This window comes from Myotis brandtii, unplaced genomic scaffold (assembly GCF_000412655.1).
Source record: "Myotis brandtii unplaced genomic scaffold, ASM41265v1 scaffold440, whole genome shotgun sequence".
Taxonomy (NCBI): domain Eukaryota; kingdom Metazoa; phylum Chordata; class Mammalia; order Chiroptera; family Vespertilionidae; genus Myotis; species Myotis brandtii.
The window spans coordinates 4,807,077-4,821,793 of NW_005366834.1; the positions used below are offsets into that span (position 1 = coordinate 4,807,077).

A 14,717-nucleotide genomic window follows, 5' to 3' on the forward strand; every position below is an offset into this window, starting at 1 on the left:
ATTTGTGAAAAGCTACTTTAAGTAGTAAGCACAAGAAGAGCAGAAAGTTTACTGCTAAAGAATTCTGAAGAAACAGAATTTAGTGCTAATGTACAATGTCACAGAAGGCATATATTTTTACTTTTAAATGTTCATAATATGATGAAAGTTATTGATACCAGTAATACATTGTTTTGATTTTCAACTGTAATAAAATAATGATTGATGATATCCTTTTGGAAGGCATACAAGATATTTTCTTAAATGTGCCAAGTTGTTTATATCAATTATTTTAGTGCTTAAAAATATTAGATTTATTGCATCAATGATTTTGAAATTATAGTTCATTAAATGTGATTTTATTTCAATTCTCTGCCAATAATACATATTGAAATTTTATCTAGTATAATACCCAATGTGCAGTGTATGGTTAAGTGGATAAGTGTCTGTGGATTGCAATGAGGACATGGGGGACTTAGAGTTCAAATATATATCAGGAGGATTGAGGAAGATATTTTAAAATTGGCAGGAGCCTATAGCATGCTATTTTCTTCTCTTCACCTTTCTTTCATTTAAGGTTATTTTATTTTTCCATTTTTAGGTAGGGTTAAAGTCCTATATATTCAAGGAGGTTGATTGTAGCTATACAGGTCAAACTATAACATGTTACTTTCATTTTAATAAATTTGCTTTTTAAAATGTAGGTGAAGCAGCACAGCTAGTGTGGCTCAGTGGTTGAGCATTGACCTATGAACCAAGAGGTCATGGTTCAATTCCTGGTTAGGGCACGTGCCCAGGTTGTGAGTTTAATCCCCAGTGTGGGGTGTGCAGGAGGCAGCTAATCAACGACTCTGTCATCATTGATGTTTCTCTCTCTCTCCCTCTTCCTTCCTCTCTAAAATCAATAAAAAATATATTTTAAAATATGTATGTGAAGCAGTTGCTCTATTTTGCTAAAATCAAAGTTAACAAATGTGCGTAGCAATATGGGGACTGCAAAAAAATACTCAGTGCATATAATAAAGTAGTCTGGCCTATTAACATATTTATATCAGTATCAACACACCAGGGTCATCTTAATTTAGAAAGAATCGTAGGCTTTTATTTTTAGCATGCCCTATTGACTTTTTTTCCTTATGCTTTTCTTAATTGATATCTAATCTAATACAGTCTTAAAAGTGGACCATGGAGAAAAAGCTGAAGCCTAAAGATTTTTTTTCTTATCATTTTGTTGTGGTAATTACTTAAAAAATAGAAGAACGCTATTTTGACTGTTTATGAAAGTTGTAAATCTTTCTCTTCTAAATGCATTCTAGTTCTTAATGTTTACAAGAGCCGTGCTCTCTTATTAATGTGCCAAGTGTTTTGCACTGCTTTTTGAAATATAAAAAAGGAATTAAGTAAAGTTCAGGAACTCATTCATTATGGCTGAGTTCCTGAACTTTACTGAAAACCACAGTTTATATGTCAGGATTATGTTAGTTGTAGCATGTTACGATATAGTAATTATAGATGCACTTTAGTTTTTTTTAATTTCATAAGTAATGAATGTATTCATTGTAGGAATATTGAAAAATGCAGAAAAAATTAAAGAAGAATTTAAAACTCATAATTTGTAGTATATTTCAAAAATATTTTATTAACATTTTTACACCATTGTAGAGCTTTCTATGTATATTTACATTGAACAATAGGACAATTTCTACCCAAATAATTTCTAGAATTTTTTTACTTTTAAAAACTTGTATAATTATCTTTTAATTACTAAATATATGGATACAATAGCATTCTAAGTTGCTAGACAACATTTCATTTTAAAATATTCCATAATTTGTCTATTTATCTATTATTTAACATTTTATTTGTTTTCAATGACTCGTTATTATATAGAATAATGCAATAAATCTTATCATACACCCAACATTGTAATCCAACTTTGATTTTATTTTAATTTTGCATTTGACACTTTCAATATATCAAGAATTGTATTATGACCTGAGTCAGGTGTCAATGACTTTAATTAGTGCAGATTGAAAAGTCAGGTCTCCTAAACATGAAGTGCTTACTAGCTATTTCACCTTTGGCAAAGCGTTTAACCATTTGTCATAGGAAGTGTAGTTAGTGCTCTTTTTGAAACGAATGAAGTGAAAGAAAGAGTGGTAAGAATGAATATGGTACGGTGGAAGGACAATGCCTGCGGCAGTTGAAACTGTTGATGAGACACCATGTAGAAACCTAAGACATCAGCTACACAACAGACTGGGGGTTCCAGTTAGTTCAGCAACCCGTTGTAAGATCTAAAGTGAAGGGGGAATTTGGAAATATATATGATTACTTTCAAAATGACAAGAAAAGACAAGGGCATGGAGGCAAGTATGCTTTTGTTCAACAATTTTGTAAATGATTTTGTAAAATTATAATTACTGGCTCAAGAGCGTGCATAGCATACAGTATAATAAATTAGTATTTATCTATGTCATTGTATATAAATCTTTATTCCATGAGATAACTTTCCTTCTAGTTTTTTAATATCAAACATCACAGTATTTTATTCACTATTAATGTTTAATACATGGTTAATATTGACTAATTCTCACACATTTAAAAATTCAGGTCAATGAATGTTTACAGATGTTTACACCCTAGTAACCACCCCCTTGTTCAATACTGTAGCAAGTGTCTTCTGAACATTTGAAGTGTTGCTAGTTCAGATTAAGATTTTCTGTAGTGTTAAAGGTGCATCAGGCCTGGTTCAGTTGATTGGAGCATTATCCCGTAAACCAAAAAAGGTTGTGGGTTTCATCCCTGGTCCAGGAGTGTACAAGAGGCAACTGATTGATGTTTCTCTCTCACATCTCTCTCTCTCTCTCTCTCTCTCTCTCTCTCTCTCTCTCTTTATAAAATCAATAAAAACATATCCTTGGCTGAGGATAAATAAATAAATAAATAAATAATAAAAAGTGTATTAGATTTTAAAGACAAAATGAAATAAGGTATCTCATTAATATTTTTTAACTTTGATTATAAGAATAATGATAATATTTTAGATATAATAGGTTAAATTAATGTATTATTAAAATGTTTACTTGCTATTTTTAAAATGTTTTGAATGTAGCTGGTGGAAAATTTTAAATTGCATATGTGGCTTGGATGGTTTTTCAGTTCGCCAGCACTGCTAACTTCCCAGGTAGTATTTGAATTTTTATTGCACACCTATTTTGGGCTCACCTGAATTCACTGGTCAGATCATTGAAAGGTGAATTCTTGGCTTCCAGAGAATGAAAACAACTTTTTAGATCTTACCTGCTTATATCTGTACTGTGAATTTTGGGAGTATTATGTTTTCTTAATTTTGCATTCTATTAAGTTTAGTTTTTGTGTAGATATTTCTCCAATTCAACATGTTATGTTTATAAAACACAGCCTGTGCCTTTTTTAAAAACATAAATTTGCTCAAAACAATGTAGAATATTATACACATGGTACATAATTAAAATTTACAAATGACTGCTGAATGAATAAATAAATTAAATGTTGAAGTACAAAACTTAGAAATATAATTTTTTTAGTCATGTATAACATGAAGAAAATAATGGCTACCTGTATGATGTTTTGTATATAATATTGTGCCTGGCAAAGAGTACGCACTCTAAATAAATAGCACAGAGCATTTTAATGTTAGTATTGTATAATTTAAAATGCATGAAAAGCATATTACTACAGAGTACTCTTTATTTTATTGTTTTTTCCTTTATTGAAGGTATTACATATGTGTCCTTATCCTGCCATTGCTCCCCCACCCTCTCATGCCCTCACCCCCTAGTGTCTGTGTCCATTGGTTAGGCTTATATGCCTGCGTACAAGTCCTTTGGTTGATCTCTCCCCCTTCCCCCCACCCTCCCCTGCCTTCCCTCTGAGGTTTGACAGTCTGATGGATGCTTCTCTGTCTCTGGGGCTGTTTTTGTTCATCGGTTTATGTTGTTCATTATATTCCACAAATGAGTGAGATCATGATATTTATCTTTCTCTGACTGACTTATTTCACTTAGCATAATGCTCTCCAGTTCCATCCATGCTATTGCAAATGGTAGGAATTCCTTACTTTTTTACAGCAGCATAGTATTTCATTGTGTAGATGTACCACAGTTTTCTAATCCGCTCATCTGCTGATGGTCTCTTAGGCTGTTTCCAAATCTTAGCTATGGTAAATTGTGCTGCTATGAACATAGGGGTGCATATATCCTTTCTGATTGGTGTTTCCAGTTTCTTGGGATATAATCTTAGAAGTGGAATCACTGGGTCAAATGGGAGTTCCATTTTTAGTTTTTTGAGGAAACTCCATACTGTTCTCCACAGTGGCTGCACCAGTCTGCATTCCCACCAGCAGTGCACAAAAGTACTCTTTTTCTGAAATTCCCCTAGTAAGTGTTTCCTTGTCTTATAAGAGTCAAATGGGATGTCATTGTTTGTACGCAACGATATGACATTATATTCCTGTGCCAAGGCAATCATGATAGATGTGGATAGAGTACACAATTCATAACGGGCTCTAACAAATGAAACGGAAGGATCCCTAACAACCTGTGAGAGTGTCAGAGAGAGGGGAGCAGCAATGACAGGCTTGCCTGCAGCCCCACCTGGTGAATGAGCTTTTGTTGGCTGAACACCTGTTTAGCATTGTCACCTAAGAATTCCTAGTTGAAAGGGTATTAAGTTGGGAATGTAAGAGCAACATCTCGAGGGTTACAGTGAGAGATGATTATTTAAAATCTAGTCGTGTGTTTCTTTTTCCTTCAGTCTTGCTGCTTTGAAAGTTGAAAACACCTAATATATTAATATGTACATATAAAAGTTTTAGGAATGTTAATTTATGCCTTTCATGGTTTTATTATGCCTAATCCATTCTTTCCACACCCATCACTCTGTATAGCACTCACTCAGGGAGGTTAAGAGACTTATCTAATTGTGCCTTATGAATACATGGTGGGAGCAGGATGTGCACAGAAGCCTGTCAGACTCAATGTCATGTTCTTTCCACTGCTGCATCCAGCCTTCATGTTGCATATGGGCACACAGCAGATGAATTTATAATTCTGATGCATAGACCCGCAAAAGCTCTCAAAAGGGTTTTATCAGGATCTGTCCCTATTAATTAGGCAGAAGCAAAGTTAAAGCAGCTTAGAGCAGCAAAGAACATTCATTCAAATACATTTTACATTTGTAAACCAGATGTCACATTTAAATGTCTTAGACTACACAAAATTTTAAACCACTGTCAAGAACACAAAGGCATTTAGTGAAATTAGAATATTTAAATCAACAGTTATTGCTATACAGGCAACACAAAGTAAAAAGATCCCGTCCTTCAAAAGCTGTCCTGCTAAACTGAGAAAGCTCTGAAGGATTAGCCAGGTTTAGAATGACATTTCCATGCAGAGCTTTTTCAGAACTAGAATACGAATTATTTCTGTCATTAAAAATGAGGATTGAACCCAGCAACACTTGTAAATTAGCAACACTTGTAATGTTATCATCCTCATTTTACAGTGGAGGAAACTGAGTCACAAGGAAGTTAAGTAAAGTAACTTATTCCAGCTCCCAAGACAAGTAAGCATAAGGATGCTCATGAAATTTCCAGAACGAGACTGTTGACTGCCGCTACACTCCACTGTAGTGTGATATATCCTCAAGGACATGGCTTTTTCTTCCATAAATCTGGATTTGCTTCTCTCTTTATCACAACCCACTAACTTAGACTGTACTGCATGAAAGTCCATTTTGTCCTCCCTCAGTGCCATGGAAAGATGTGCTCTTTCACTTTTTATTATTTTTTTTTATTGATTAAATTATTACATATGTGTCCTTATCCCCACATTACTTTTGCATTAATATGTCCAATGCCAATCTAATGTTTGAATTTAAAATAGATTTTAAAATCAGACTATATATTTCCTTTGCAGAGAAGATTTTAAATGACTTTAAACATGAGTAAATATGTATTCTAGACAGGAGAGATATAGCATCTTTGTATGGTAATGAAGGATGCCTTAGATGCAGCAAAGAAATGCAGAAAGTAGCAAAACATCACAGATGTGCAAACAATGCTGCCTCTTGCTTTTCATTTCAAATGAGGCGTTGCCAGCATTCTTTTCTCCTCTGTTCCCATCACATTTTCTCTTTTCACCTACAGTTCTCTCTGGAACTCATCTATTTTGAGTGTTTAATTCATATGCTAGAAACTGATGTTGAGAAAGAAAAAAAACTATGGCAGATATCAAATCTTTAGCAATCATTCTTCATTATGTAATGCAGCTTATCTTAAGGTGGTTTCAGTACAACCATATTTTATATAAATAAAAGGTAAATAATGTAACAATTTTTAAATGTCTTACATCAATCCTTTAGACACGGAGAGAACTTTGATAATGCTTACACTATTTGTCTTTTTGTTATTTTGTCATTTATGGTGATCATAATTAATTATTCAAGAAGGTTCTAGGGCATACATATATTTCTATTTTCTAATATCACCTTTACAGTTAATGTACCTATTTTTTGCTGTCATATATAAATTTTAAATATTTTTTTTCCTTTTTAAATATATTTTTATTGATTTCAAAGAGGAAGGAGAGGGAGAAAGATAGAAGCATCAATGATGAGAGAGAATCATCGATCAGTTGTCTCCTGCGGTGGGAGTGGGGCCCGCAACCCGGGCATGTGCCCTTGACTGGAATCAAACCTGGGACCCTTCAGTCCGAAGGCATCTGCTCTATCCTCTGAGCCAAACCAGCTAGGGCTAAATATTTTTTTCTTATATGTGACTTGTAATAACACATTTATTTGTGAATTTTTTTCTTCTAAAGGCATTTTACATAATGATTTTTCCAAATTATTTTTGATAATCCAATAAGAAAAACACTCAGGAAGCCGGATGTGATCACTTTAGCAATATTATCTGACAAGAAATATACATTCCTTCAATCATGCCATAACAATTTCCATGAGCAAACTTTTGTCCAAGGCCAGTAAAATGTGACTTGAGAGTAACTATAAACTTTATTTTAATTTAGGAAACATTATTAACAATCTAAAAAAAATTACCATATAGAAATCATCAAGGAAAGAGATTACAGTAAAGCTAGAAAAATAAGTGAATGTTGCCTCCAGTGAATTTGCAGCTGGTGATGGAAAATCATTTTACTCTTCAGGGAAGTTATTGAAGCAGAAATGGAAGTCCACGTGAACCAGGCTGTGATGTTCTGCTGTTTGGTAAATTAGATAACCAAGGGAAAAACATGTCTAGAAGCAGGGTATAGGATTGCCAAGATAAAGTTGTGGGGTTTTTTTTTTTAACTTTATTTAAGCTCTTAAACTAATAAGATATATTTAAGTATTTTGTGAAAAATAATGTAGATGATAGTGATGTAATTTAATATAGTGATAAAATCAGAGTAAAAATTAGCTTGTGAAAATGAGATACTCTATTTACAAGGAATGGGAAAATGTTAGGAAAAATACTGGCGTAAGAAGGATTCCTTGTTACTTTTTATTGACAAGAAAACACATAGATATTCTTTTTATACAATTAAGCTCAAGACCTAATAGAGCAGTTGAGTTTGGTTTCCGTAACTCTACCCAGTTAAATCATGAACACCTTCTGTATTTATGAAAATGGAAGTGGTGCTTGAAGATATGGGTAACTTCAACAAATGGTTAAAAAATAACAACTACAGTTATGTATTGAAAATTAGGCAGCAGATTGTTGTTATTATTATTTTTTAACTGGCAGAAATTTGTAATCAGTTCCCTCCTCAGCTCATTTACCTTCCTAACTTGTCATGTATAGAAGCTAATTTCTGCTGATTCACCATTGTGAGTTAGTTTTGTATATGAAGTCAGCTTGGGATGCAATTTCTTTCTTTTGCATATGAATACCCTGTTGTATTTTCAAAATTTATTAAAAGGTTTATTTCTTCCTCCATCAAATTATCTTGGAATTTATTGAAAAACCAATTCACAATGAAGGCATGGGTTTGTTTTTGAATTTTTTTCTATTCCAGAAATCTTTACTGCAAAAGCACATGGTCTTGATTACTGTAGCTTTGTAGTAAGTTTTGACATCTGGAATATACAGTCTTTCTAATTTGTTCTTTTTCATTGTTGTCATCTGTTTACTGTCTGCTTCTCCTGACTGGGATACATGTAGGCTATAGCAGGGCAGGGACCCCTGCATGCTTGCTCTTTGACATGTACCCGTATTGAGCTCTATGACTGGCATATGGTAGGTGCTCCAAAAATATGTGTTGGATGAGTAGACTCCTATAAGTGATTGTGAGATAAAACAATAATGTAACATTTTATTGTCAGATGAATTTCCCAAAGCGTTAAAGCCATTCACACTTTCATCATCTTCCTTCCCTCTCCCCCTATATGAAGTTACTGCTTTCTAATTTAGAAAAAAAATAGGCTAAAATAAACAGTAATGGCAGCGTTTTAATGGGGATGAAATCACAACCCACTTTAATATGTGGGCAATGGTTTGAGCCATTGTTTTTCTGGAATTGTAGTACTGTTTAGTACACTCTTGAGATTTTTCTTTTTTAAAAGTAGCTGCCAGAGGTACCTTTTTGTCAATTAGGCCCTGATTGGGAGATAAGAACAGACATTAATTTTTATAGAGATAGGTATTCTTGTTCCTTATTTATCTCACTCCAATTCCAACCGATTGCTCTCTTTTAGCAGTGAAATTCTCAACTATTGATTGACTCCTTCAGTGCCCAAATATTTGGCACACCTCACGGAGCTCTCAAAAGTAAAGCTGATGGGTATGGAATTATGAAATCTTCAAATCTGACAGATATTTTACAATTTTTCATCTTACTTCATTACAGGCCAAGGCTAAGATCATCCACACCTTTGTATTCCCAATTACTATGTGCACATGCAAAAACGTTGGACAATGAAGAACGCTGATAGGGAAACACAAAGATTCATTTGAAATATGGTGTAGGAGGAGAGCTCTACCCTAGATGACCAGAAAGACAAGTGGGTCCTAGAGAAAATAAAGCCTGAAACACTGAAACATCCCTGGAGGCAAACATGACAAAGCTGAAGCTGTTCAACTTTGGGCATATGGTGAGAAGGCAGGGTTCTTTGTAAAGACTGGGAAAATAGAAATCTGCAGGAAAATAGGAAGCCCAAATAAGAGATGGTTGACTCCATAATAGGCATGAGTCTACAGGAGCTGAGCAGGGCTGTTGAGAACAGGACATTGGACACATCACTCCTTTTTAGGGCTGCCATGAGTTGAAGCCAACTCAATGGCATGTAACAGATACACACATGTTAATATCCCTAATCTGGCATTCAGGGGATGTCATGGTCAAACAGGTGATACCTCTTGCTCCTTTTCCCCTCCTCCTCTTCATTTACAAGATTCTCTAAGAATACTCATAAAGAAGTTAAAAGCTAAACACTGAAATTCAACAGGCCATTGCATGTCTGTGAAAACCTCTGATTTTCTAGTGAAATAATTGCATTACTTATATTCTTACCCTTATGTATTTTCCTAATCTTTTCATTGTTAGCATTAGTTTTGTGGTTGAACAAAGTGCTTTAAGGACACCATACCATTTTACATATTAATTGATGCAAATTTAAAGCTGATGGTTATGTATTTTTTTTTCTTTTTAGCAGCAAGTGACTGATGTATTAGTGACCAAGTGACTGTTATTACTTATGGTTTTTTTTCCCTTCACATCAATCACTTATTAATAGTTCAATTGAGTTTTATTCCACATGCTTATGGTTTATCTACAATATATCACATTCTGGAATGAAGAACACATACATTTTAAAGATACCATCTTATGATCATTCCTCACACCTTGCATCATTTGTCTTTTATGTGTTGGAGAAAATGGTAATAGTGGGATTACTATATAATATTTCTGAATTTATTTCTGGCTTCCACTGGAATATGGTCAACATAAGTTCTTGCTCAAAAAATGTACATAAATTATGTAGTCCAAAATACAATTTTAAGTCAGTGACCTATCTTTTTAGCATATCTTGAAATCCTAGCTAAAAGCAACTACCACCATCTTCTTTACCTTTTAAAGTTATTGTCCCCCAAAAGGATAGAATGTTATCTTGGCAAGGAATTCTGCATTAGACTGAAAGCTATACATTTTTAAGCATTGATCCTAACGTGGTCCAGGGTGAATAGTTTTCTAGGTAAGTTACATTAGCTTTCTAAGTGCCATAGGTTACTAGTTAACAGTCAGTGTATTAAAGCAATTCCAGAGAAAGATTCATGTTGCTTTACTTGAGTGACTAAATTTTCTTCATTCTCTTACTTTTTCTGTTCTCTAAAGAGCAGCAACTCATTAACCTTTGTTAATATGTGATCAGATACACAAGGATTACCTATTCTTGCTTTAGAGCAGTATAACATCTGTCCTTCAGCACAAAAATATCACTCATGTTGCAAAATCTCACGACTCTAAGAGTATATTCCCACCACTGTGTGCTATGATCAGATTCTGCTACTGCTTTCTCACTAGCTCTTCAAAATTGACTGCTAAAAAGGACTCATTATATATGACTAAAAATCAGCTTTATCTTTTAAATATTTTCCCATAATTCAATGTAAAAATAATGAAAATCTCTCAAATAATATAGTAGCTAGTTAGACTTACAATGTAATATTTTACTGGTTAGTAAATCAGTACCCTGTGTGTACACAGAGTAATTCTACTTCTCATGCCTTCCTTCTCCCTTTCATTTGGTGTCTCATGGCTGTCCAACTTAAAGATTTGTGTCTGATTATCTGTATTTCCTGATTACCTGTGTGTAAAAGCTTTCTCTGCATGTTTTAAAATTTGTACCTGTACTATCGCCACTATTGCTCATTCACTGAATGAATGAATGAGTGAATGAATGAATACATTTATTCATTCACTTTTAGTCATAATTTCTTACCTTACAAAATCTAATACAAAACGTGTGCTTTTCCAGGATCTTAAAATCCACTTATTAAGCCAAACAAGACAATATACTAGCCAGTGTTTTTCTCAGGCTTTACCTATGTTGCAGACTGTGTGTTGCAAAAAGAACTGAATATTTGAGAACAGGTATGGTAGAGACGAGGTAATCTTGAGAGTGCATCATTTTGTTGCTTCACAAATGGTTATTAACATACTCATATGAACTATTAATCAATTGACTAAATGTTCCTGTGGTGGTTTCCCATTGGTGTTACATGAAACTAATTATTTCAAGATTTAACCAGACCAGCTGAGAGTTTAAATAATCCATTCATAAAATGATCATCTAAAAATCATTTAACTGATTATATAAATACTTAAAATGAGTATTAACAACACCTACTATATTCCAAATACATTTTATAGTATTTTAATGTAGCTTTTACTATGTTAGGCAACAATATAAATACTTTTAAATTACAATTCACATATATTTTCAAATTAGACGTAATTTCTGAAACATTTCAAATAAGTGGTTTATTTATTCTAAAAACTTTATGGAAACAGATCCAAATCTTAAAGGCTAAAGCATATAAATTACTAGAATTTTCCTCTTATTAGAATTCTAATTTGTATTAGAATTACTTACCAGATGTATATATAAAGCATAGAGTATACAATATTTTTAACGCTTTAGATTGAAAACTTAACCATTTATTTTAATGACTTCTGTTGCTGGTCAACATAGGTAAGCCCTTTCTCTTTTAAATATAAATATACTAGAGGTCTGGTGCACGAAATTTGTGCATGGGTACGGTCCCTAGGCCTGGCCTGCGATCAGGGCCATCTTCCCTGGCTGCTGGCAGCCGGCCCCGCCCCCTGCTGCCACCCACCCCAGTTCCCCGTTTGCCATGGGGCGATCGGAGCCTGCCAGCCGGGGGGAGGGACCAAGAAGTCAGCCATTCCTGCCCGTTTGCCGGCCCTGCCCCCGCCGCAGGTCACCCTCTGTGTGTGGGGTGACTGGTGGGGTGGGGGCCTTGGCCTGTCACCACCCATGTCCCCCGCCACCCACCCCTGGTTCCACATTCACCATCAGGCGATGGGAGCCTGCCGGCAGTGGGGAAGAGACCAAGAGGTGGTCAGTGCTACTCATAGTGACTGGTCGAGTAGTCATTCTGGTCGTTCTGCCGTTAGGGTCAATTTGCATATTACCCTTTTATTATTATCATTTTATTATATCAACTTTTAATCCAAAACTAAATCATATCATGTCAACTTCACTAAAAAACATAGAAGAGTACACAAATATATCCTGAAGGTAAGTCAATTGTAACCATTGTTATTTCTTTATGAAATTAGTTGATAAAAGGCATACCACTTTTCCCCAAAAACATGTTTAATTACTTATTTTTATTTTACACAGGCTTATAATTTATATATATATCATAACAATAGCTAATATTGCTATCTCACCTCTTATTTAATTTATTAACAAGAATATTTCAGAAAAGGTTCTAAAAATATTTGTTCAGTGAATTTGTTGCTTTAATTTGCTATTTTCTAGTCAGAAACTGATGCAAAGTCAGAGAATATGAAATAGACTGCCTGTTGATGAAATGATTTATCTTTTCTTCTAGGTGCTAAAATGATGTCAAGAGACATAAAGAAACAAGTACAGTTTTATACATGCACTTAACTGTCTTCACACAACTCATTCTGCATTCTTCTCTTAGTAGTTAATTTACTAATGAATTGTGACTCTTTGAAAACTATGTTTCATATTTTGCTAATGTAGTTTTAATTTTTTTATAAAAGCAGTTATGAAATGATTTTATTTGTTCAATCTTGCTGAGTGCTTCTCATCAGAATTTTGTCCCTAGTTATGTCTTATTTTCAAAAAAGCAGTAAAATTATTCCTGATGTTCTATAATTTGTTTCAGTTGACTTCATTTCCCTAAAAATTCCTCCTTTCCTCATGCTGTATAGCCTTTTTTCTACATTTTATCTTTTTTAAAAAGTCATCTAAAAGTTCAGAGACTTTAAAATAAACATTGAAGATTTTCTACTTTACTATGGCAAGAAACCAAAATGCTATGTGAACAGGTTATATTTTTCAATGTCCCCAAGTGTCAGAAATGAACAAAAGGTAAGTAGTTGAGGTTATGTGACCAAAAAGGTTTCATATAAAGGATAACTGTTCAGAGCTCTTGGGAGAAACAATTCTTTAAATATATGGTTGTGATTTGATAAAATACTGAAGTTGTTCCCAGCCAAAAATATAGCAGTGGCATTCTCTGAAATTTTTAACTGAGCTTTGATATTATGAGTTATAGTAGAATATTAAATATGAACTATACACAATTTAAAAGCTATTACTAATATGTGAGTGACAAAATGTAGGGTAAAATTGTCTTAATGCTATTTGTCATTCTTATTGAAAACCTCCTTTCTCCTGAAATATTACTTTTCTAATTAATATCTGCTCAAAGAATATTCTGTCATTTTAATTTTAATAAGTGAGGCTTAAGGAGTATACCTCAATTAATTAAAATTGGGGCCTACTTATTGGTTAAATCTTTAATACTATTTAAATTTTGAGTGAATTTTTTTATAATTTTGAAAGAAAGAAAACATTGTACCATGAATTTTTTATCATTCAAATTGAATAATTTATCTAGAAAATACATTTAATTTAAAATTATTTTCTTTGTGACAAACATGTATCTCTTGTGGTAATTTTAATAACTTTAATCTGAAATTTTCTAACATATTTTACCAAGTTTTAACTATAAAATACAATGTCAGACAAATTAAAACAAAGTAAAAAACAACACAACATTTTTCTACAGTATGGAAAGAGTATTCTTCCCAGGGATTTGATGGTCATTTATTTTCCCTATTCTATGTAGGTAGTAAAATATTGATTTGGTAGAATAACAGCAAGGGTTATTGTTTTTCTTTTATAAGTATTATTAATTTCTCTTAAATCAATAAGTGGATGTCTTTTACACATCTTGGTAAAAATATCCATATTAATTGCATGTGGAGCAAAATGTCAGAAAAATAAATGATTGTAGTAACTCCCAAGACACTGTGGGAAAAATTCATATTCAAACTAAGTATTAAATCACTGATAGACAGTTATCAGAGAATAGCAAGTAAGGTTGGAATATAATTGTATGTTAAATTATTCCATTTATATCTTATAGCTGCACTCCAATTCTGACAAAGGTGATGGGTCTGTCAAGTACATCCTTACTGGAGAAGGTGCTGGGACCATATTTATCATTGATGATACCACAGGTGACATCCACTCAACGAAAAGCCTGGACAGAGAGCAGAAGACCCACTATGTGCTCCACGCCCAGGCTATTGACAGACGGACAAACAAGCCTCTTGAACCCGAGTCCGAGTTCATCATCAAAGTGCAAGACATCAATGACAATGCTCCAAAGTTCACAGATGGACCATATATCGTTACCGTGCCTGAAATGTCAGATATGGGTAAGAAAAATCATTTTATACTTTGACTTAATATATTTTTGAGGATCTACAAATATATTTTGAACACATGTTTTAATGTGTGTGTGTGTGTGCGTTTGTGTGTGTGTGTGTGTATGAGTGTGTGTGTAGAAATTGAAGAAGTTCGGGGGCAGAAGGGAGGGGAGTAAGAGATCAACCGAAGGACTTGTATGCATGCATATAAGCATAACTAATGGACATAAGACACTGGGGGGTAAGGGAGGGCAG

At 33.7% G+C, this 14,717-nt stretch overlaps 1 protein-coding gene across 7 annotated transcripts in view; it reads left to right on the plus strand.

The window, feature by feature from the left end:
• The window catches only part of CDH18 (cadherin 18, type 2), a 686,463-nt gene that overhangs the window by 494,070 nt on the left and 177,676 nt on the right, over positions 1-14,717 (plus strand). For all 7 annotated transcript variants that reach the window (XM_014546326.1, XM_005874484.2, XM_014546327.1 and 4 more), the window contains one exon: positions 14,177-14,471. In XM_014546326.1, the coding sequence (XP_014401812.1) occupies positions 14,177-14,471 (295 nt within the window). The remainder of the gene's footprint in view (positions 1-14,176; positions 14,472-14,717) is intronic.